This window comes from Phlebotomus argentipes, unplaced genomic scaffold (genome assembly GCF_947086385.1).
Source record: "Phlebotomus argentipes unplaced genomic scaffold, Phlebotomus argentipes genome assembly contig_2, whole genome shotgun sequence".
NCBI classification, from domain to species: Eukaryota; Metazoa; Arthropoda; class Insecta; order Diptera; family Psychodidae; genus Phlebotomus; species Phlebotomus argentipes.
The window spans coordinates 1306750-1332578 of record NW_026776162.1 but is presented as its reverse complement, the minus strand read 5'-3'; the positions used below and the strand labels follow the sequence as shown (position 1 = coordinate 1332578).

The 25829-nt window shown below is 41.5% G+C and overlaps 1 protein-coding gene and 1 long non-coding RNA gene across 2 annotated transcripts in view; both read right to left on the bottom strand.

Annotated features, from left to right (window-relative positions):
• Window positions 1-1946: 1946 nt before the first annotated feature.
• LOC132264772 (connectin-like) lies at window positions 1947-11754 on the bottom strand. Its single transcript, XM_059765088.1, has 3 exons — window positions 11077-11754; window positions 10799-11015; window positions 1947-6792 (listed from the first exon to the last, which is right to left on the bottom strand). Exons 1-3 carry the CDS (start codon window positions 11749-11751, stop codon window positions 6344-6346), a joined length of 1341 nt encoding a protein of 446 aa, XP_059621071.1. The 5' UTR covers window positions 11752-11754; the 3' UTR covers window positions 1947-6343.
• Window positions 11755-11768: 14 nt separating this feature from the next.
• Window positions 11769-25829, bottom strand: part of LOC132264771 (uncharacterized) — a 43150-nt gene continuing 29089 nt past the window's right edge. The window contains exon 3 of the long non-coding RNA XR_009468547.1: window positions 11769-11944. This is a non-coding gene — a long non-coding RNA (uncharacterized LOC132264771). The remainder of the gene's footprint in view (window positions 11945-25829) is intronic.

Sequence of the window (25829 nt, the reverse complement as noted above, 5' to 3'; positions counted from 1 at the left end):
CGCACGTAAATTGTCCACCAGTGATGAAAGATGAATAAAATATGATTGCGTGATCTTAATCCCTCATGATACATCTTGCTTCCTTCCAACTCTGAATGCGAGGGCATTTCATTTCTTTTATTGCTCTCGCCCACCCGCCAAATCGTGGTTCTCACGCTCGCTGTCCACGAAAATGAATACTATAGCAGATATATATAGCAGCAATTGAATGTGCGGGGGTGAGTTTTGCTGAAATGCCACAGTGTGAGCGAGATACGGAATAAAAAAGCGAATGGCCTGAGCGGGAAGCCCATCAAATTATTTTAAATAAACGACGAGCGCCTGTAATTTATGAAAAATAGCCACCCAAAGTCGCCTCCTTAAGTCTCCAATGAGCGTGGCACCTTTTATGAGCTCATTTCGCAGCTGGAGGCGACGCTTCCGGAAGGCGATGCTGTTCTTGGCAATGTCATCAGCTCGGCGGGTGTCACAGAGCGTCTCACCGACCGTGCGAGCGTACGAGGAATTGCATAAAATTTCGATATTTTAATACTTAAGGGATTACCGTTTGTTTTCCTACTCCAGATAAAATATTTCACTCTTCCGGACGCCTTTCAGCATGGGCATGACGCAGGGGAAGAAGCTGGAAAATAATAAAACTCAAATCCGCAGAATTCTCCCTTTTGTAATTCCTCTGGCGCCTTCACTTCAGCATTTTATTGCTGGTCGTTTTTCTGCCCTTCCACGTCCACTTTTTGCACCCAAGCAACATTCCTTTTCCCTATATCATTGATCATCGATTTAAAAGTGAAACATTCCACAAGAGAAAGGATGAAAAATTCCCACCGAAACGCAATAAGGCGATAATCAGAAGCAATTTCCAGGACCCTAGGGCCCTGAAATTGATTGTGAAGAATTGTACATAGGGCGCGATTATAATCATGAGATTGTTTAAAGTGTCAATTGGGATGTTATTTATGACGGGCCGAAGGATAGGCCGGAAAACCGATGGCGTAAATTTAGCATCTATATTTATTGCGTGTCTCTCAAGATAGAAAGAATCTACCTCAAATCTATCAGCTATCTACTATAAAATTTAATGGATCATTGACAATTTCAGTATAATTAAATTTAAGTTCGTATACAAGTCATGACTGTCCATCCAGAGTGCAATGTTAATCATTGAGCAGTTATTTTAAACATTCAGTCTGCAATATCAATTAGCGAAATGCAGTTTTCACCCTTCAATTAAGTAATTATAGTAATTTATAAATTGAACCATATTTAGAGACAAATATATTTCACCTTTCTGCCTTCGGGGACACGATTGAACACAGCCAATTTTTTGTGATAAAAAATATCTGAACACTGCAAAAAGCGAGGGTGATAAATTATGGGCAATTCTGGGTGCGGTAGAAAACACGAAAGACGTATTCAATTGCCCTTACATGGGTAAACATTGACTGTAGTGCAGAAACGCTAAAAGCCACCCGCGCTGGAGCTACGCATTGAGGCTCATTCAGGAGCTATCCATCATTAGATCGCAGCCACGAATCAGAAATCCGGAGTCGAACACGACAATATGGCATGAATCACGGAACAAACATGGGCCACTTGTCTAGATTGAGCGTGGATAAATCATATTTTGTTTATACACACAAGTCAATGAAGGTCGCGTGGGAAGAAGTGCCATCAGAGGGACAATTTTCAAGCTGCAGAAAGGAGCCGAACAACTCCTGTGGTGGAGGAAATTGGAAACCATAATAGCTTCCCTTTTTCTTATCGATTGCCAATTATGTGTGTCGATTTATATGAGCTCCATATCCCACACACATCACCTCCACAGCACAGGCTCCCATTTCTCTGCCACTCACCACTGGATAAATGCACGGAAATTGTGAAAATTTCTACCTGTTTAGCAGCAAATTAATAACAATTAAAGTGACAGCTTGTTGCTTTCACTCTCATTTTCTTCACAAATGTTCCTTTTTATTAGTTCTTTCTTCATGTTTTTTTTTATACAAATTCACGATGATATATGTAGGTACAGTAAGTCAGCTGAAAAATACTCAATGAAATGAATATTAATACCATTATTCAAATTAAGGGTGGTTTTCTATTCTAGCTGTGATTCGCCGTTCCTAAACTCGTGATTACGGAAATTACATTGTATTGTATGCCAAAATGTTCTTAAATATCTTAATAAACTGGTGTTATCAGCTAATTTCATTTATAATTAATCCTTACAGTGAGTGTTAGTATTTAGTTTACCATTCCTTCCTTAATCTTTTTACGCTATGTTTATGTGAGAGTGAACTTGATTGCAGGAAAATTGTCAGTAAAGTAATGGAAATTGTAAGGAGAAATTCGACATTCTTAATTTATAAATAAATATATTTAGAAATAATTGACAAAATTTGTCCATTCTATTATGGATGTGTGTTCTATTAGTTCCAAAAGTTATTCTATTATTCTCATTTTAAGCTACAATTATAGTTTTTCTCTTCAGATATTCATAATTATACTTGACAAAATAGAAACTTATTTATTATGTATGGTATTTTCTCAATATCTCTCCTATTGATTCAGTGATAAAGTGTCCTAATGTATTCATCAATCGATCTCCACATTAAACTTTCATAATATACCTTCACATTCACCTAAAAAAGTTTCCTTTTTGGTCATTTTCACCATCTCTCTGTCGACGTTCTAGAGTGTACACAGATAAAGTAGGAGGAAAAGCACGTCGACTAAAGAGAGAAAAAATGCTTTCCTTACGCAAATTGGGTATAAAAAATATTAGTCATTTGTATCACTCAATTGTACTCACATCAAAATACAACATGACACAATCCTCCTTCCGTTGTGGAAAATATTCACTCCTCTCATCATCCTCTCTTACCCTAATTTAGCACTACCAGTGGCTTATGATATAAGTTATGATCGCTACTAGAATTCTCGTTAGACTACAGCTTATGAAAAGTCATAATGTGATGGCAAATAGCGCAATATTCTATAGACATCCTCTCCTAAATCATTCCTTTTCCCGCTTCTTATGAATAAAACTGATGTGTCGTCACGCAGAATGCTAAACCTTAATTCCATTAACATATACCTTATCGCCTCACTAATGAACTCTTTTTACACTTGACCTATAAAATTATTACGATAGAAATTGATTGCTGAAGAAATTGTGGGCAACTGAAGCGAAAATCTGACACAAATGTCTTCCTTTCTCCACGCAATGCCTCAAATTCCTTCCCCTTTCTCTACACAGACTTTAATTATTTACAAAGTCTCTAATTTACTTTCATAGGTCTGATTTTAATCCATATTTCTTTTCATCATCACTCACATCGTACTGTAATAGGGGAAGTCTTCTATGCTAAACTTATCCCGCTTAATGCATAATATATGTCTAATGCTGTTGCGTGTCTTTTTTTTCAAACTGTCTCTCTTCCTCAATTGATGCACGCGTTCCGAAGAATGCTCGAAGTCGTCTGAGGAAATTGTTAGGATTGCTGTTGTGTGAAATTTTCATATTTTTCCGACAAGACTCACGCAGTGGTATTTAGAAAATTCGTGAAATTTATTACACATCTTATATAGCTCTTTCACCATAATGCCTCACAGTATTTTTCCCCCAATTGACGATATGGGAATAAAAGTGAGGGAAATGAGAACGGAAGGCAACAGACAATTACTATCCGTGCACTCACTGGCATATAATCCCTCACTCTCTTTCTCTCTCTCGGTACAATCACACGGAAATTGTAGCGCATGACAGTACAAAACGGGAAGAGAATCTTTCAGTGAGAGGAAAAAATCTATTAAAGAATTTCCATTCAATTGGTATCGCCGCGTCTTTTATCCATCAGCCACAAGGCTTAATCGCGTGCCACTTTATTTCACTTTCACACTGGGTGAAATTCAATGGAAAATCCGCAGAATGTAGGCGACAGTCGATGAGGAGAAGATATGCAAAATATCAATGAGAATCACCCATCTACAATTTTTTTTCTTCTTCCTCCTCCTCCTCCTTCAAGAGGGGAGACCCCGAATATCACGCACTTTCACTCTCATTCACCCACAATGAATATGTAATGCTTTCATATTTCACCGCCTAACAAGGATCTCCTTGCCATTCACCCTCGCCGAGGTAAAGACACAGCCCAAGGATGTATAGCAGAAGTGAAGAATTCGGTGTGGCGCCAGAGGACAGTGACGACAGTGACACATTTTGGAAAGTTTCGAAAGCCAGCTTAATCGCCGACTAATGATACCTCATGAAGAAGTAAGACTTTCTGCTACAAAAATACATCTTCTCCCCTCCCTTTCCACTTGTGAAGCCGATGAAACACTTCGCTTTTCCATGTGTTTTCGGAAATAACTTGAGCAGCTAAAGTAGGTTGAACTTACTGTGAATAAATTAAATATGAATTACAAGAAAAAGGCTAGAAAGTAAGGGTTTGACAGAATGATTTCATTTAGCGGGAAAAATCGAAGAAATACTCATTATATTAATAGTGTATTCATTGAGATCATTATCAAACGCACAAAGGTATTCACAATAACCTCAGCACGGTTATTATTATTATTCAATGTGCACATGTATTGTATATAAATCAGGAGACACATCAATTATTTTTCAATTTAGGGGCGCGTGCGTTCAGTCAAAGTTTCACTGAATTGTATAGTCTTAAGCGCGACAATTACGCATATATGTAAAGGGAATTACAGTAATAGACAGTGAGTGATCCTTTACCATTCATTAACAAGGGCATCGACACATTTTCCGCCAGACTCTCTGACATTCATAGAAATTCACCACCCTTGCTGCCTTAATAATGACTTTGAAGAGTCCTTTATTCATCTTGCGTATTTTCCTTTCAGCACAGATATCATAAAAATCATATAAAAGGCGTGAGGAAAAAAATCTGGGTCACTCACAATCTAACAATAGATAAAATAAATTGAATTTCATTTCTTCCACTTATCCCCTGACTCACACAGTGACCAAAAGGATTTTCAGTGCACCGCCCATAAGTTACTCTTCAGTCATTATTAATTCCATTCAAGGCATTCACTCTAAATGATTGATTCCTGAGAGCTATTTTTAGGCCAACTCAATAAGGGCGACAACAACCTGTATTCATTGCAAATTCAACTCGAAATTTTCCATCTGCTGAACAATTTTCTCGGAAAATCCTCCGCACTACTTCAGGGCAAACTTGCCAGCCGGAAATTCTCCTTTCACCGCCGCCACAACCCCCAGAGGGTCTCCACCGACGCTGAGGAATAATGATGGTGAAGCTCGGGTAATTATAAATGACATTTCCATGTTTTCCCAAAATCATCGCATGTATGGGCGGGCTTTTGCAGGAACGGAGATGGGAGGATTTGATATTTTGACAAGACATGACGCGTGGTGTTATTGAAAGTATAGTATGTACACATGAGATGAGCATGTTTGCGAAATTAAATCCAAAGCCACAATATTCAAATAGCTCAAGAGATTTTGCAGTCACTAAGTCTTGCTATTCACCCTCTTGCCAGGCTACCAAATAAGACGTAATTTTCCTCAACGGGCCTTTTTCCATCCCCGTAGCGGATTAATTGATGAATTTCTTCTCATTTACATGCATCGCAACTGTCTGTGAAATTGATTGTTTCATTATTTCAATTCCCTTCCTCCTCTATCCCGATAGATCTGTACAATATTCACCATTTCCACGCTTTTGCATCTGTATGGGTAAAATGATGGAAAATGAGTTAAATCCCATACAGTTTTTTTGCGTTCACAGTTTTCTTCACACAGCGACAGAAGCTCATTTTTCATTCATCAACCCAAAGTAGCACAATGTGGATTTCCTTGCTAAATACCTCACTTTTCTAGGTTTCATCCTCACTCGTAATCCCTTTTCGTCTCTGGTGGAAATATAGGGGAGATTTAGTTGAGTGCAATCCTTTTTTTTCATGCTGAAAAAGTGCTGAAACTTAAATTTCTACATACATATATTGAAATATCTACTATTAATTCCAAATTATCTTCTATAGCTTTGATAAATAATTTCCTGGTCAATCATTTTCTCTTCTCCTTTATCCTTTTCGCACACAATACAGATATATTTTTATTTTATAGACTTTTTGGCATATCGCGCATAGATTCATTCCAGTGACAAGAAGCACCATCAGAAGGAAAGATCAGACACATCGACGGAGACAATGCGATAGAGTGACAATGGTCTTGATGGGATGAGCTTTAGATGAAGAATGTCTGAGGACAGTAAAATAATTTAAGTCTACCTACTTGATCAGCGATTACTATGTACAAAGATCAGCTGCAGGTTTGCCGAAGCGGAAATTAGCAGAGCATGGCCACCATTACTGTCTGCAGACTGATAAGCGAGGCGGCCAAGAGTGTCCAGGAAGCGGCGCTCGAGTGGAGCCCCAAGTCAACCATTCCGATGGACTCCCTGGAGAGCGGGACTTCAGTGGGATCGCTCAGCTCCTCTGGACAGGGAAGATTCTCAGCACCGAAGTCCAGAACTTGCACTTTGCGGCCAACATCGATGTCTCGTTGCTCGAAAGCGAAGGTATCGCCCTGATTATCGTAGCCGGCGTCATCGTAGTAGTCTCCATTTCGGTCGTTCTTCTCCTTCACCGTATTCGAAAAGATTTCCTCGGGCACGCTGTTCCTGTCGTACAACATGCAATCCACCTCCTTCAGACTGCGTGCCAGTTCATGGTTTGTCGTGCGATTCTTCAGATCGTAGATCCACATTAGTCGACAGTCACAGACGAATCGGTTATCTGCAGATTGCAAAAGAAAGAAAAACATCAGTCTCTCCCTGCTATTTCGCCGTACAGAACTTTGCGTGCAATATTTCGGGAAATTTATGACCTGCGAGTATCCCTCAATTTGTGCACAGAAGCGGAAACACGGGGAAGGATTAATTGAAAAAAAAAGAGGACAAATATTCTGTAGCGGCAGGAAGCGGGAAAAAAAAACACGATGGGAATTTCACTAATGAGATCGCAGACAAAAATATTACAGCGTGTCCCCGTCCAATTCGTTTGGGTAAAATCCTCTTTCTACTCGCGATGTGGTACTTCATCTTCGTGAAGCTTTTCCGCACACCAAAATGAGCCTTTCCATTTCCTATCCTAACAGCAATATATGAGCATGTATTTTCACAACAATTTCTGGTGTAACTCTCTTGTCCTGCAGGATGAACGGCTTCACCCCGTTTCGCAAGGACGAAGCGCAAGCAAAGGAAGCCGGCAAGGAAAAAGTGAAGCAACTTCTTTGATTGAATTAGAACACGCTTTTGCAACTTTTAATTAGACAAACTCATGAGATTGAGTGAATCGCGAGCTGAGGCGTGCACAGCGAGCATGAGGAGACAATAGACGGCATTTTATCACCTCCCACGCCCCAGCTTTCGTGCGGTGTGAGGAAGGTGAAATGAAGACACCATCGAGCAGCACTTTGCTCGCGCTGCCTGCTTATGCTGCTGGGGGGTGTTCAGCAGCCCACCCCAGAAGATAATTACCATTTGAGACAACGGAGCGACGCTGCCAAGCAAACACTGAGACGGAGAGTTTTCATGGTGTCACACAACTTGATTGACTGATCTTCCGGCGTAAATTTCATGCCACTTGTTACCCTCGGCAACACACAAAATAATTATTATAAATTTTAACAAACTGCAAATGAACCTTTTCACTTCATCTTCCTCAACTTCCATCTGCACTTCACTTCGCTCTCGCGCAACCCGATAAGCATACCCATGAGAAATAAGAGCTTTAAGAATGTGCACAGAGTTGAAGCTCAAGCAGTTGCAGCAAAAAGACATACAATTGCTTGGCTATATAGAGCGAGATTAACTTACTCAAACGCTAGAGTGCTTCTTATTTTGAGCTCTTACAAAATTCTGCAACTTTTTACAACACGAGAAGTCGAATAATTTACGTGTGAAGGAAAGCATTTCAATGAAGTATATTTTTTTAGTATTACTAAACAATCTGCGTTTCAATGTGAGTTCATACGTCACTGAATTTCCTGCTTTAACTTTCTCCACGCCGAGAAGACTTTGCATGTCTTGCAAAACTGTGAATGATGGGAGAAACATCGGGAAGATTACCAGAAACAAACAGCACGATGATGAATTTTAAGAAGAGCATCAGAGCGAATGGTGGAAATTCATTCAAAGTTTGTCCTACATATCCTGTTTAATAAGATATACATGCGGCTTTAGCTGCTCCCTCCACAGTCCCCGAATTGTTGTTGTGCCTCACATGCCTCATCGGAATTGCTTCGTGGCTTTGAGTACTTCCAAAAACACAAACTTCTGACATCATTTTCTACACTTCACTAGCAACATAGGCATGCTGACCAGAAACTCTCGGGAGATGAGAAAATTAATTTGGCATTGTTCTAGGTCAAGTTAGATGCCAAAAGAACTTCAAGTCGCATGAGAAATCTGCATAAACTCACATCGTAAAATCAATTACAAATTTCCAATTAATTTGTTCGCATAAATATCAACCATGCATAACAAAATCGTTTTCGGCGAATATTCTTTGCATAAATTGTAGAGGAAGTGCTTTTTTCGCTTCGAAATTGAAGCATTCTTCTAGCGTTTTATCTTGCCAGAATCTTCCTTGTGAAAATTCCAGAGATCCCCATTGAGATAGGAAAACAGTGCTTTCACCCATTTGAAATGCTGGCAAACGACAGAGAGAAGGAGGGAAAATTGTACTCCGTCTCTTCAACAATTTACAAATTTTCTCCCATCAAATGCTATTGCGGAATGTAATAGTTTCCCGAGGGTGTAATTGAAGTGGAGCATCGAGTTTTTCCTCGAAGGAAATACATATTCTTCAACGAATATCCATTCCACCTTTGGCAAGGCGAGAACGCGAAGCGACGGTCGACAGGGTGGATTTGAACAGAAAATCCCAAAACGCTGAATGGTGAAAATCTTTCAGGAATTCGCCCTGACAGAATATTGTAAGCTATAAAATCGATTACATGAGTCGCCAATCTTCCCATCATCCGCCTTTTTCACTCTGTCTTCATTTCCATGTAACTTTCATGCATGATATCACTTCTCGTTAACCATTTCTCCCGATGTTTCGGTTGATGACTATTTTCTATTCACTTTAAAGTAGACTTGCGAGTTCTGGTGGTTTCTCTTTTTCTTTTTTAATTTCAGCCCTTTGGCAAGTCTCCCAATCTCCCTAATACTCAATTACACAGTGTCCGAGAGTGGCGTTGGCTCCACGCCCAGTGAACTACCCCTTGGCAGCGTCTAGCGGATCAATGCGCGCACTTGGAGGACATAAATTTCAGCGACACCGATGCCAAATCATCAGACGTCCACGTAAATTCGGCAGATAACCCACAGCGGAGCATCAGATACCATGCCTTGCCACGGATGCGGCGGAGCGAAAGGAGCGGCCAACGAAGAGCCGTCCCGAGAGCATTATTATCGCAACGACGTGTCACCCGCAGGTAAGATGCTATCTCTGACGATAAACAGACGGCCTAACGATCCATTCCGGATGTTCACCTTCAGCAACAGTCAATTTTCGTGTCGTCGCCACGGCATGCGAATTGTATGGCAGGCGCACTGCGGGCGATTCCACGCGAGGGAGGGAAAGTTTCAGGGAATTTTCACGAGGGCCATTCCAAACACCCCCGGACGGATGCTCAATCGATCGATTTGTGAAAATTTGCATCTCAAAGAAAAATAGGTAATATCTGTAATGGCGAATGTATACCTACAATTGAGCAGTGGCGCACAGGGGATAAATTACCTCCGGCGCGACTGGCAGGGAATAATTTGAAATCCCATCATCGTCTCCCCTGTCTTTTCCCATTATATGTATTATTTTATATACCTTTTGCTCGTGTAACTTTTCAAAAGTGACTTTTCATTGCTTTTTTTGAACTTTTCAAAACGATCGTTTGACTTGTGAGATTTCAAAAATTTCCTCATCTCCCAATATTTCACGGAACTTTTGCAATATTCTGAAAATATGTAGCTTTCCCGGGTATTTTTCCCACATTCCCAAAGACAATGAGGAGCAAGACAGTTTTTCTTGCCTGTTGTGCGGAGTTGGGGTGGTGAAGGAGCCGAAAGGTGGAAGTAGAAATGAAAGAGAACGGTTGATGAAGAGACCAAAGTAAACACACAATCAGATTGTATCGCAGGAAGATGAGGAGGGAGAAAGAGTTCCCTGAGGACAGGCCAATTAAAATTATAAAATAAACTCATATTGCAATACATAAGCGAAATTTTTGGCCGCATTTTTCCCTTGGAGAAATCCACCCCAAAATCATCCCCTCAGCATTGTTATTGTTTGAACATTTAACACACCACTTGATACACGGTAAGCAAACATTGTCTAGAAACGTGCGGAGATATTATTTCACCCCTTTTGCTGGAGCTTTTTGCGTCCCAGCAAAAACCCATCATGAGGTTGAACTCTTCTGCTATTTGCCGGCAAGCAGAGGTAAATCTCTCGCCCATAAATGGAATTGTCTGGCTGCCCTCAATTAATGTCCACCCCCATTTCAAACGCTCTCTCTCGCCTATGCCAACCTCGCACCCATTTTGCACCATCAACACTTCATTCTCTTGCACTCTCGGCCGCTTTTTTCGACGGCGCGAGAGAGAGAGAGCTTTATTTGTCGCCATGGGCAGCCTGTGAGTGCGACACTGCAATTTTTCATCGTTGCGTGCAAACAATGGGATTCAATTAAAATGGACATGCTGTGGGCAAAGTGGAGAAGAGTTGAGAAACTCACCAGAAATCCCGAGCACGCTGTCAACACCCAGCAGGTTGTCCCAAATGGGAAGGAAGTTGTTGTAAGTGAGCGTTTCCAGTTTATTGTCGTTGAGATAGAGAGACTTTAGGGCCGGCACCACCGTGAAGACGCCCTTCTCCAGTGACACGAGGTGATTGTGGCTCAGCTTGAGCAATTTCAGATTGTTGAGTCCATCGAAGGCCCTTTCGGAGATTTTCTGTTTAAGGGAAAACATACTGAAATTTTTCATACATTTCAAACAACCGCAAATTCTTTACCTCAATGCGATTGCTGTCCAGATACAATTCCTCGAGACTCCACAGCTCGGCGAACACGGTGTCGCCCACAAAGGTGATGTGATTGCCAGAGAGATCGAGCACATTGAGGTTGCCGAGTCCTTTGAACACCTCTCGGCTGAGGATAGCAATCAAGTTGTACTGGAGATAGAGCTCAGTCAATTTGCCCAGGTGGATAAACACCTCATCATGTAGACTCGTGATATTGTTATAGCCCAGAAGCAATCGCTCCAGATTGGGCAGATTGCTGAATGCGTGTCTGTCGATGTCCATGATTTCATTGAACTTCAGATTTATCTCCACGAGGGCGGGAAGGTGGACGAATGCGTGCCTCCGCAGAGCGTACATGCTGCAGTTCTTGAACTCCACCCGCGTAAGATGACTCCTGTTGGATAGCGTATAGCTTCCTATCTCCGGCACCTCAGCATATTGCACGGAGAAGTCCTTCAGATTGGGCAAGTGGTGGATGATTTCCGTTGGAATGTGGGTCAAATTGCCGGGCTTGTACACGCTAAACTTGAGCGTCTCGATGGACGTGTGCGCATAGAAGGCGTCCCAAATGGGGTCCGAGCGCGGCACTTCGGGATTGAAGATCCAGCAATCGGCGCCGAGAAGCTCGCTGTTATTGCCGTGTGTGCAGTGGCACACGAGCTTCATTTTGGGGTTCTTCTCGCACAAATTCACACTGGTCATCGTCGTGGCGGGCGGAGGGAGGGTTGGTCTCTCCCATTTCGCTTCAATGTCCCACTTCACCTCCCTGTCCCTCACCCTGTCCCTGTGTTTACCTTCAATCAGACACGCTCCAATGGCCAAAATGAACACCAGATTCCTCCAACTCCCCATGTTGATCCTGCAAAAACAGAGAAAAGAGCAAATTTTCATGCATATTAATGAATATGAATTTCAACTCGTTCAAAGGGTAAATAAGTCGACTTGACAAGGTAAGATTTTTCTAATACAGAGTCCAAATTTGAAGTGGAAGCAATATAGAATTATATTCTCTAAATCGAACTAAACGAGTTCTCGGTAATGTACTTTATTCAGGCAACTTCTCTATGAGGAAATCACCACTTCTCAAGGCTACATATCACATCGTAACACTCTAGAAACAATTAGACTAATTATAATAGGCCTAACTTTTTAATAACATCAGCAATACAGTAGATGGTGTGTAGATAAACTTTCAGAATCTCTTTGTAATCCCGGGAAAAACTTTATTTTCTCAACTTGTAGTTCGCCAAGAGTGAAGGAGAGAAATGAGAGAATTCTTTCATGAACTTTTTAATCACTCCCGATCCAAGAATCGTATTTCTTTGTTTGCCAAATGGCACGTTTAAGTAATTTTCACGTGTATCGATGCCATTGGTGAGCGGTGAGGAGGGAAATAAAAAGAGTGATGAAAATACATGGGAGAAAATCACACTGTAATTAGGAAAGTTTTTGTCACCCTCTGATTTCCCTAATTGAACAACTCACAGTTCTCCCATGCGAACTCCAATCCTGGGATGCAATTAGAGTTTTCTGAATTATAACGATGTCAGGACGGGGAATTATCATCAATAATTACCCAGTTAGCTCAATTATTGCTCTACACTTTCTCTTATGCCTTCTCTGTGCTTTGCTGGCCTCCCTCTTCGCCACTCATTAATTGTCTTCAAGCAGAAATAATTGCAATAAATTTCCATCTTTTTTCTCCCTGAGCAGACACTCCCGCCGGAGCTTTTATGACTTCCATTACTTTTTAAAGGCACATCGTGAAACATTCTTGCGGAGAAGCGCCCAGGAACGGTGTCACAATGTATTAGTGACGGAGGGAAAAGCGTCTGGAGACATCCACTTATTGAAATTTAAAGTGACGAAAGATGCCTCACTTGAGTGATGCACTGTACTGTATGTAGCAAAACCCACTCTGCCCAATTGACTTCCGTCTCATGTCGCCGCCTCGACATGTCCAAAACGACGTCCATTGGAAGGGAAAAGCCTCACGTTCGGTGGCCTCAAAATGCCTGGCAGGGGATCGTCCTGGAATTACATGGTCTGACACAGCAACAAAACTATACCATTTCAGGGACATGATGAACACTTTTTGCCACCCCACTGCTGAATGCATCCCCAGGGGATTAAGTTTAATATTTTTTCACCAACACGGCAATTGAAAATGCTACTACTTTGAACCAATTGTCAATAGTTTTGCCATCTCCCAAAGTTTACCATTCTGAATATTTCATGCGACGTCTGTCGTGTGCAGTGGATATTATACAGACAGAAGAGGAGCACCATTGCTGGCGAAATTGTGATAGAAAATAGAAATAATGTGAAAATATTTTATTCACTTTGAATTTTTCAGCCGAAGGATTTGCATTTTGCTGCAGAAAATACATATATTACGGCAATATTGCTCGGGAGAGGGGAAAAAATACACTACACAAATTTTCCATTAGTCAACCAATGTACAGAGTAGCTTTTCAGGGTTATTCTGTGTCATACAGCTTTTACGTTCACCCTCGGAAAAAGGATTCAAATCCGTTGTGGGCTTCTTCAAATATTTACGCCTTTTTTTTAGAATATAAATCCTCTGGACGCCACGTGAAAACCATCCCAGTGAAATTAATGATTTCCGCCCTGCATTTTCAATCACGCTGATTTTCACTCTTTCATCTCGAATAAATCAATACGAGAGTGTAGCTAAATTTCCGGTGATATCAAACAGCGAAACGTGTAATGTACAAATTTTACTTCGCGTAATATCACCCAGCAAAGCATGCACAACTCGGCCAATCCCGACGTGGCTTCCGACCCGCTCAAGGCATTTCCTTGCCCCAATTCAAATGTCCTCTGGTGACATATGCAAACGTGCCCTCAGGAGAATAACAGAGAATTGTAATTTGATTTGCAATTCACATTTCGGTGAGAGCCTCCAACATTCTAAATCATCCACTCGCAGTGAAAGTTTCAAAAGTTTAATCTCACAGCCATACTAAGAGTTTTCACTTGGGCTGCCTGCGTGTGTGGGAGTGTGTAAATTTCTCAGAACACCCCTCGTGCCGTCACCCCTGCACACTTTTCACTTTTGTTATGTATGTAATATCCTAATGATATGCTGAATTAAAGCTTTCAGAATTACCTCACTCAAATAACAAAATTACGAGCGTATGGCGAGGTTGTGCCCCGGCGAAACTTTATAGCGCTCACCGAATTCACCATTCCATCATGCATCGTCGAAGTCGACCACCCACTCTCTGCCCAATTCATGCCAAGGGGAGCATAACCTAATTTTACGATCCAGAGTTTTGTTGTGCAAAATTTTCAAATACTCCTGACCACATGCAATCACTTGCTGCTCAATGCAATGCTCCGAAGGTCTGGCAAAATTCATATAAAAGAATTCACACTCAGAGCAGATCTACTCGACTGGCTTCGCCCAGATATTCCCCCCTTGGCGAAAGCCCACGAGCGAGGACTGTGTATGTGTGTGTGTGAGATGGGACGCGAGAGCCCCTCATGTGTGTGATGGTTTAATGTGGAATAATAAGAAGGGATTCTGGGCTGAAAGTTGAGGCTGGCGTGAAATGAGATCTCCACAGAATGGCTCTATTCATTCAGTGTTGAGTACACCGCGGCGGCTCAGTGGGTGGGATGATAAAGCTTCCATGAGGCAAAGTTTCACCGGAAGTTTTCATATTGTACATAGCCCGAATACAGAATAAGGCTTTTCCCCCACATCTCACATACGAAGTTCAACTTATGGGTGTGTGTGTGTGTGTGATTTCAGAGCGAAATGATATGGTATTGAAAGCCTCTCCTGTGCTTAATCCATCTACACTTTGCGATTTTTCACCTCCCACACCGCCCACGTTGGAAAATTTAATCTTACTGAACAAATTAGTCCTCTGCACGAGAAACCCCATTAGAGCGCCAGGCAGCAGTGTTGTGCAGGTGAGGAGCAGCCCCGAAAAGCCTTCGCCTTGACACACTTTTCACCGTCAAGAAGGTGAGATGCTTTCCTTTGATTTCCATCCCAACTTGCGAAAATAACTTTTCCCAGTCATACTCAAAATGTATTCCACTCGTGGTATTTAATCACATGTCATGCGATTCCCTTCAACACATGCTAAGCATTCAACAATTTCGCCACCCTCGCATTTCGGGCCGAGCATAGAGACACTCTGATTGAATGGAATACATATGACGACAGTGCTCAGAGATATTATATATTTACCCGCTCACTCAGATATTCACGAAATTCCATTCAAGCAAAAAGTTTCATTATCGAATTCACGAAAGTTTCATCTATTTCCAGAATTTTCCGTATATTCATTAACTTCCAAGCCATTGCAACAAATACGTCGAATTTTCACCTATTTTGATATTGATAAACTCCAGTTTCGTCTTATACAATTCAATTTGAATAGTAAGATGTGATTCAATGGATTCAAAGGAGAAAAATTGAATTGCATTTCAATAAAATTTCTCAGAAAATATTGACTTCTCCCGCCAATCTTAATAAAGTCTGACTTTTCCTTCAGCATTTCTCATTTTGAGACTAAATATTTAATGAAGATACTCATTAATATTGTAAAATGATAAAGTCTCTGACAAATGTGTGTAAAATTTAATTATAAATTCAACTTTAAAAGCAAACCAATTAAAATGCGATATAACATTGTAAGAGTTCAACGAAAAGGTAATCTTTATGTAGCACAATTTAGTGCAACAGCAACTTGTAGGACCGCCAGCACGTCGAAATGGGGCTCTAAAGTTAATGCAGAGCGAGAAATCCTGTATCGCGAATAAAAATCCACCGAAGGGATAAGTTTTATAGCCAATTTGAAGTAGGTGAAGCGAAAAGGAACGAGCAATTCCACGCGAGAGCTGAGAAAAATCTGTTGTCAATTTAGTCACGTGGAAAACATAGACTTCGGTTTGTGACAAAGTACAAATAATAGGAATCGACTTGAAAATTTCCATCGTCAACAAAGTGTGTCATTAATTCTCAGTTCATGGTCAATCGGCAAAAGAATAATTGCCATTCATCTGAGTTCCTATCCATTCAAGCATCCCCAGCGATAGTGGCTACTTTTGGACACATGAGCAGTGGACGATTCCACTTCAGAGGTCAATTAATGTGGCTACAGGAACAGTCGGAAATTATGGAGAATATCGGACACAGGCACGTCCGAAACTCATTGAGCTGGCGTGCCTTTCCTTTTCATCCGTCCCTGGCCTGGGGAGCACAATCAGCTCGAGAGATATTACCTTAAAGCTCCTTCGCTCCCCTCGCACACACACATCAATTGCCATTCAATTCAAATGGGCTCCAGCTATATTTTAGGGATAAAATAGGTCAATTGTGGATCTCAGAGCCAGCCTCTCTCCGGCTCCCCATTCCTCCTCATCAGCAGGAGAACTTGATAGATTAATATGGATCGGAAGTGAGGGCAAAACAATGCCCGAAAAATACTTTTTCTGCAATAAATTCAATAATAGGGGAGCAGAAATTAAGGGGTTACATCTAAGAGATGAGACTAATCCTCTAATTTCAAGCTTAATATCTTATCTCATAACTCTAGGACATAATGAAAGAATCCCTCGTAACTTAATAGAGTAGTAAAATATAAAATTTTAAATGGTTTTATATACTCCACATTTCACATTTCTTTGCCACACATTTCCACCCTCTAACATTCATTTTATAGCTTCCTCTGAGGAAATTTTCTTCACTCCACTTCCACTTGCGCTTCTGGCGAAAGGACGCAAGATCCTGGTGGAAAATGACAGCTAGCTCTCCGAATGTATTGCTTAAGCAACCACAGAATTATGCCAGACATGCAGTCATCGATTTCTTTTGCATGCCACTTTTTCGGGGTACTTTATCGAAAAATGCTCCACCCACCCAAAAAAGGGGGTGGAACTCAAATAAAGATAGTTTATTTTTGGGAATTTAAAGCGCCGTATTGCGGTAACCCACATTTGCGAATAAATATAAATCTCTGTAAATCTACAAATTATGTTAATACCCCTGACAATACTTTTGCACATTCTGCCATGTAAGCCATCCCACATCGCGACCAATATCGATTCGGTGGGTGGCAAGAGGGGCTTCCAATTTGTACATTTTCATGGCAATTTTAGCGTAAAAATACAATTAAATTAGTTCCATGTTCGACTCTTTTGTGCCACGAGGGCGGGAAAAATTCCCAATACATTTGCACACGTTCTTCCACAGTCAGAGAGCAAGTTTCGCCTCATTGGGTCTTATGCAGACACACTGAAATTGCAACACGTCGTCGGATGTTTTCACGGGGAAATTTTGTGGTACGCTAGAGATGTCTCTATGGCACTATTTTATACCCACTTTCATTCGTGATATAGTTTCTGCGATGTGTATATATTTTGTCTATGTTGGGTGCTAAAGCGTATCTCACTTATCGATCTTGCAGTCACAGCACTTCTGCTCCACCAGCAACCAAGCCAGCAACACACTCTCTCCCTCAACTCACGGACAACGTGCAAAAAAGCCAACACCCCACAATTGTCAGAACCACTTTTTGTCCTCAACTTGTGTACTCTCCTGGCTTGGGATGCAATGATATTTATTTTTGCAGGCAAGGTGGTAAAAACGAGGTGTTGTCACACTTTGGAAGAGCTCGGGAGCTGCGTTTTGCTCCTGCACTTCTTCGGTGCACAAGAATGGATGTGCAACGTAAATAGACAGTCGACATTTAACACTTGCTCCATTCACTTTCGGGTAGTCACAGAAGAGCAGAGATTCCTTATGTAACTCAATCATGTAATCAGCCATTGACGTCGGTGTCACAATAGCAAGCGAATTGTAGTGAAAAATTACTTTTTAACACACTTCTGCGGAACTTCAAGAACGTCTCAAGAATACAGCAATCAATATAAAGCGCTATTTTCCTCCTCTCGTTTGAAAACTGAGCTGCGCTGTGAGGAAAGGATGATGGATGTATATTTGCATAAACAATGAAAGCTCCACACACACAATAAACTTGTTCTCTAGCATACGATGGACACTTTAGCTTCGGCTTGAGCCATTCTGCAATAGCTGAGGAACCCACACAATTACATACCATGAGTGGATAATGATATGCTAACATTAGAAATTACAAAATTTACCGTCCTTTTGAAATGGTAAACAAGTTGCTTGGATGGTTGAAGGGTGAACAAGAAAAGGATGATGTAGTGAAAGAGATTTCATAAGAAAATCCACTGCTATATATTCTCTCCCTTTCACTCTGTTGTTAAATATAAATAATTTAATGCCGGTTCCTTGTCCTCTCGAGAATGGATGAATGGAAAATGGCTAGAAACCCCACTTAGGCAAACAAATCTTCACCAAGGCATCCTCGTCAAGGGTGATGATTGTCAAAGTGGCGAAATTATACAATCTATTCTCTCGGCAATCCTCAATACACGTCCCTTTTCTCTGGGCATTCACACCATCAATTGTTTCAAGATTTATGCCTCTTCACATATGAAATATTTTCCTCAGCCAACCCGGCCTCGGACAATTCCCTTTTCCCACCCCACAACCCCATCTTCGGGAGTGGAGAAAGTTCATGCACCCACTTTGACAATGTAATGCTCAGAGAGAAGTGGCAACATTGTGTGAGTGTTTATGTGATTCTCCGGAGAAACGAAAGGGGTGGTAAATAATATTCATGTCATAATAAAATAAGCACGCGACGATATGAACTCCACGTCTGTCCCTTGATGGCAAAGTGATAATTGTACGTGAAATAAGGCGCATGAATCACGACGTGGAGACACACAAATTCATACGAGATGAACTCCATCAACTTTATATGCCCATCATCTCGACATTGTCTCATCTCTCAAGATTCAATTGAGGTAGAACATGAGAGCGTGTGTGTCACCAATAAATTCCCGCTCTTCTCTAATAGGGGCAATTTTTCACGTTCTTCAGCCACCGTCTCAACATTATTGGATTAGAACTCTTTCGGGTGGTGGGAGGAAAAAATTCAGTCACAGATATAAACCGAGTATTCTCATGCTAAGGCCATTTCGGAAATTTATCGACACGAGTTCTGTAAAGTAGCGGCGCCCAAAGGGTTGGGGAGCAAAGTGTGATGTTAGTGCCAGTAAGATGGATTTAATTTTCAATTCTGTTTTATTGAGGATTATTCCTCTTTATCCAGTGAGAAAATTTATGCGACTTCTTGTTTCAGTCCCTTGAGGCAATTGATTCTGTCTGCAAAATGTGGAACTCTGTGAATTCGTACTTCGACTGCTTTCGCAAAACCCTAAACTTTCGTTCAACTGTCTTGTTGAGTATGTCTGACCCACAGGTTCACAGATTGACAAACTCAAAACTTGTGTAACTTTGACAAAATCTGTACAACATATACACACACTGCACGATCTCTACATTGCCAAATGTCGCTCTCAGCTGAGTGATTTTGCACAAGTGACGATGTTGAACGCTTCAGGACTTCTCCTTATGGCTATGTACATGTACCCAAGTAGTATTGCGATTGTAGATCCAACAGAGAGGCATAGAGAGATCAAGATGATGAGGATTTGCGCCCCTTTCCTCGACACTCTCGACGAGATGAATGACACAAACTTCCACTTTTCATATCTTTTGTTTTCCTACGTGGGCGGCGCTCAAGGGGTGGCACAGTGGGTGGCGTGTGTATGCGGATGTTTGTGAATATGATCACATTCCTCCGTGTATATGGCATCATCAATGCAGTGCCATCCGCAAACTCATATATTTCGGGACGTCTCATCCGCCCTGTGGTCGGGCGGAAGATGCTGAGGACAAGTTGGCAATCAGTGTATGAGAAAGACCACATTTGAGCGGTATGTTGGGGCTGGTGGGTGTCTCGAAAATCCCTCAGAAATGGTATTTCATGTAAGAGATCTTCCTTCTGGGGATTCTGCCATTGTTGTCCTTCCCAGTGTCTCGGGATGTGAATGTGGGCTTGCCCTGGACGGATGGATGGCAACACATAAGCAGCACAACAAATAAATATACACAAGTATCTCTGAGGCGCTTACCTCGGTGTGTTTCGGACTTGGGCGGTGGTGCTGAGGAATTTCGGGTGTGAGGTGAATCATAAGCGACGAATTGTTGTGTTTCTTGGTCTCAGGGATTAGATAATATGTACTGGTATCACAATGCTCGCATCATCCGTGCTCACTCATCTATAGGTCACACCATTGACGGAGAGGAAAGCCTCCCCATGGGGAGAGGCTGGAGTCATGCGGTGGAAGGCTACCCGGCATTAAGGGTGAATGATGGTGTTGTAGTCTGTGCAAACGATTCCATATGGTCACAATTCAGTGAATTTCTCCATCATTGAATAGAAGGGATAAACACAATTGTTGTGATTCCATCCAAGGGTTCTCCTTTGATTCCATCAACATTCAGTTCTCGCCCCCGACAACACTTTCTAAGCACCATCGCTCTTCTGCCACACGAGACAATCTCAAGTGGATAAAGTCCGATGCAGTGATTTTGCGCTACCCACCATTCATATATACTGTTTCATTTTTTCCACATCATTCCCACTTCCAGCCACCGCGTCTTCTGAAGACCAAAGCCATCGACGAGATGCGGAGCGTGGAAATTTGGAAACAGAAGAACGAAGTGCGCTTCATTGATTCTCTTTTTTCGCTTAATCCTCATTTGTATAACAAGTGCCATTGGCTGATGCTTGCAACTGTTTCCTGGCGATAAGGGGTGCAAATTAAGGCGCCTCTTTATGCAAATGCCTTCCATCCAAATATTTATTTTTAACAATTCGTATACACACAGTCTTCGGTAATTCTGACTTGCATGAGTGGTGTGAGAGATAAAAGAAAAGTGTGAGGGTGAATTAATCCTGTCAGAGAAGAAATCCCTCAAAGCGCCACCACTTTTCAATGCACCACAACGCAATGAATACATATATTATATAATGATGCGAAGAAGGGCACAATGGAAGACAATCTCGTGCAGCTTAAGACAAACACGAGTCAGAAGCTGTTGCAGTAAGCGATCGATGAGAAACTGAAATCATCTTGTTACTCACTATGTTACCCATTATTGCTACGTGATCCCCAACATTCGCCTCGTCATTCAACAGTATTAATAACTCTTAGAAATCCCTCCCCAACTCCACCACTTTGTTACCATTGAGACAACTTTAATATAAATTATGTATTGAGTGGAATGTGTAAGGGGGCCACAAGTACATAGAATATTGATTTGCTTTGCTACATATTACGAAACATTTTCCATGTAATGTGCTGTTAAATTGAAACGATTGATTTGTGTCACATGAAACGGAAGTGAAACATAAAAATTTCCTCGGCATTAGTTGCAAATTGAAGTCAAAATTGAAGGGTATATAAAATAGCCATTTCAACATAGAAATATCCATTATAAGCATTTCTCTGCAGAAATCATCACGGAAATGAGCTTTGAGAATGGCAAATTGGGTGTTCACAAAGTGGCAAAATATTCACTCAATTCACTTTCAATGTCAATAGTTTTCCTCAAATATTCCACTCTCTGTCAACATGCTTTCAAATATATTTCAGAAAATTGAAAATTCTGCCTTTAGTTTGCATGGTGCGCACCATCAAACAGATGCTGGGTGTTGGAAGGAAAGCAGCAGCATAAAAAACTGTATTTATTTTCAAACTTAAAAAACATTGTTGTGAAAAAACGTTCCGCTTAAGCAAACTTCCCCGTGAAGCTCATCCGTAAACTCCATTTAACACTCCTTCAACAACAACTCGGGAAAATAATTAAGCAGTAAGGCGATAATAATCTCGCTAATCCCGGATTACATATCAATTCCCTCTCCCATCAACTGTGTTTATTTTCAATCAATTCTCAGAGGCTGTTGAAAACTCTTTCCACAGAAAATGTCTGACACGATGTTTCTGATCTCGAATTGGGACCGGCAAGAGTTGTGGCTTGAAAATGCTGGTGCATGCAGGAAACTTTGCTCTGTCAAGTCGTCAAAGAACACATAGCATCTGCTCAATGAGCATGGCCTTCCGGTGTGCTTCTATTCCATATGCCATTGTGGCTGCATTGAAATGCAGTGCACAAAGTAGAGAAACGATCGCACGAGACGCAACGTATCAATTGAACAGTGATAGGAAAGAAGTGTGATATTTGCGGATTTTATGCTTTGCTCCAAAAATCCTCTTAAAGTTCTGTGCATTAACTGGGGAATTTAAAATAGAATTATGGATGCTTTTGTACCTTCGCCAAAATGTCAAGTCATTCCCTGTCAGAAGAGCCCAAAGCAAAATTGGTCTGGATTGCGATGCTGAGATTAATTGTATTATTGCAGGTCTGACGCGTTGCCATTGCTCTTGCTGCGGCGCGTGCACTGAACAGATTCCAAGTTTCCTCTGCAACATCACTATTGATTGACATGCAGACATGCACATATTTTATAACCCATTCCATCGGTTTCACGTGTATAGAAATCGATTCACAATGTTCTATCTGTGGCTCAGGGAACACGCCAAATCAGGTGGAAAGGGGCGACCCAGTAGCAACTTGATGTGTCACTCCCACCATTGCCAACTCAACATGTAACAATGAACTGGTAATTGGGCTTGTCACAATCCCGATGGTGGATTTTCGAGAAAATTGAGTCTTGATTTGAATAGTGTGTTCCTCTCTGCCTCAGATAGATTTTGACGGCGACAGTAAAATATTCCCTCCAACCCATGGATTCTCCGATGTTTCATTTCCGTCTCATCCACAAAGTGTGCTTCACGCAAAGCACTCCAGCGGCGCGCCAGTGAAAATGATCTTTCCACCATCGAGACAAGCAATAGCGACTAAATCGCCTCTTGTTGTCCTATTTTTCCACCATCTCGAGAAAAACATTACTCGATATGATTGAATCAAAACATACCTGAGACGCCCAGTAACTCCATCCCCGACAACTTCCGTGCCTGTTCCCCTTTTCGCCGCGAGATCTCGTTAAATTCCTCGCGAATTGTGTATTTTTCCAACGAGATTTCCCCAGCAATCATCCCACGAGCAGAGTAATGTCACTCCCGATACGCTTCTTTCGGGGAATTCGGGAAATTCAGCCACCCACTTTCTCTCTCCCCGTCATATTTATTAGCTTCGAGGCCTCGATAATTTTCCATTCGACGTACATACAAAAGAAATTTCCGCAGTCTTTGTTGTAGCTCCATCACATAGCGAAATCGATTATGATTAATTTTTCTCCCATTTTTTTTAATCCACCCCAACATTAGACAACAAAGCGGGATCAACGAGTGGCTGCAATCGCTCTGTGAACTAATTTTTATCCACCCAGACTTTATCCTCTCGCCCTCGTGGATTGCCGCCCAGCCCCAGCGCGGTGGGTGGTAAATTGATTATTTATCGAGGCATGTCCATAAAACACAGGTCGGCGGAAGGAGAGGAAAGGGTGCGCTGTGTGTGGGTGGAATGAGGCGTGCCTCTCGCTCTTTACCGCTGCTTGTAGGGAAATATGCCAAAAAAGATTATCAGAAAATTGTATTTTATCGTGGAAATCTGTTCGCCCGTGGAGAATATTTAGGTCATGAAAATTTGAATATAAAATGCATAAATCATCATCCTGGGGGTCTCTTCTCCCAATGATTTCTGTGTGTGCGAGCTTCCGCTTCAATGGTTGGTGCTCGCGCGTTCTCTACACCTCTCCATGCATAGTAGTAAAAAGCCCAGGAATAACGTGTTGAGGGGATGGCAACTGACACGATCCTGAATCGAAAACACCCAACATTATTAGGGGATTATGCATTTTATCCCGCGAAATCTCTGCACAACCTAAATTGTTTTTTTTTTCACTGTGCAGCGAATTGCTGTCATTTGCGGAACTTGTCCGCCCCGAAGCTCCCACCCTAAATTGAAAACACAACTGCGAGTGCCAGCCTGTCTGAATGTGCTCTCGCAAATACCACAGGAAGTTGTTAAATCTGACAATATTTTGAATATGGTGATGATTTAGAAGTCACACGGGTGACCCGTGAGCCATTTTTTCTCACCCACGCCGAGAAGATGGGGCGCTTCCACTTAAATTGATTTCATTTTTCATGGCACCATTGCCAGCGCCACAGGAGCCGCACGGCATTACTCTTTTCAGTCCCGGCGATGTGCCAGGAAATGCGTATATCTTCCTCCCGTGCGCCTTTATCCCGGCAGGCCTCCACTTTTTTTCAACCACTCTCTGAGTGTGTGATGTGGCTCATTTATCCTCCAGCGGCCACAAGGACTGTGCATATAAAGGGCCCAGAGTGGGTGAGAGAAAGAGAGAAATTTTGGGGATGAAAGAATAGAATATTAGCGAGATTATGGGATTACTGCTGGCACAGTTAAGCTAGAATTATTATTCACTTTATATGATGTTGCCATCTAAACATCCCCCAGTCGCTCCGAATTGTTTCCAAGATTAGTTTAAGTGGTTGTTACAATGGCATATAAATTTGCTCGAGATAATCACGGGGTTTCCTCCTCTTGTTTGTCGGCATTCCCATTCGATTGATGCCCTTCTTCCGTCTTCCTCATATGCACTTCCACAGCATTGGGGCCGTAATTGCTACAATGGAGAAATTAATGTGGGAGGCGAAAAGTGGCGAAACTCTTTTCTCAATTGGACTATCGATTGGCTTTGCCCAATTAACTCTATACTTTCTATCTGATTATCCAGAGGTTTATTATCACAATCATGCATACTTTCAACTCAAACTTTCCTAGAAATTGAAATTAAATCTCACGCATGGTTTTACATCATTTTCGTCATTATTCTTGCAATGATACAAATTAAATAGTGCAAACAAATGCATTGGAAGTTGAAATGCAATTTGAGATATTATGAAAATTTGTTTGGAAATGCGTGAAACCGGCTTTTACCCTCGCATTATGTGTATATACTTTGAAATTGCACAAAAGCACGAATTCCGGAATAGCGCAACACCAACAAATGGACGGTATAATTGAGTATTGAACAAAATAGATAAAAAAAGCACGTGATAAAAGCTCCCATTGACAAATCTCGTGTTGGTTTGGAACAATGAGGTCAAGCGACATTCATCTCTTATCGTGTGTGTTTTCCAACAGGATGCGGAATGGCAAAAAAGCTCTGTCATTCCCACACCAAAAACCACGGTATTATATTTCCAATTAGTATAAAAGCATATTTACAGTTGCATTCTACAAATTCAATCATTTCTTTTCAAATCAAATGATAAATCATTAAATCACCAGAACTTTCAGACATAGTTTGCATTGCACAACTCAAGTAAGCTATGCGGAAACTTTTTTAATTTATATAAATCCACACACGACGTTTGGGGGATTTTTTTCCTGTGTAGGCAAAACAAAATAAAGTTGCTGCGAGAGAAGACGTCTTCGCAGTTCTCCTCCACAAACGAGTTATGTATAGACTTCAATCTTGTTATTAAATTGTAATCCATTTTAATAGTGAATGTGGAAAAAAGAGTGCGGAAAGAAGATCTGAGAAGATGCTCGAGGAGGTGAAACGCTTCAACACGGAAAAAATGCAAGAGAAACTGTGAAAAGAAGTTGAGGAATTACACGAAGATTGTGTTTTTGAGCTCTATCATTTTCCCATTTGCCACGAGTGAGGGATTCAAGGAAAAATACACCCTAGAGAAGTTTCTTTCAAAAGAATTTCCTCTTCACTTTCACGCTCTCTCTCTCTCTCTCACTGGCGCTTTTC

What these genes read in the sequence shown, in the direction of transcription:
- LOC132264772 (XM_059765088.1), bottom strand. Translation starts at nt 11,751, where the DNA reads ATGAAGCTCGTGTGCCACTGCACACACGGCAATAACAGCGAGCTTCTC. An exon ending in TGGACAGCAATCGCATTGAG is followed by an intron (nt 11,016 to 11,076) that starts GTAAAGAATTTG and finishes TCCCTTAAACAG; the next exon opens with AAAATCTCCGAAAGGGCCTT. An exon ending in CAGCGTGCTCGGGATTTCTG is followed by an intron (nt 6,793 to 10,798) that starts GTGAGTTTCTCA and finishes TGCAATCTGCAG; the next exon opens with ATAACCGATTCGTCTGTGAC.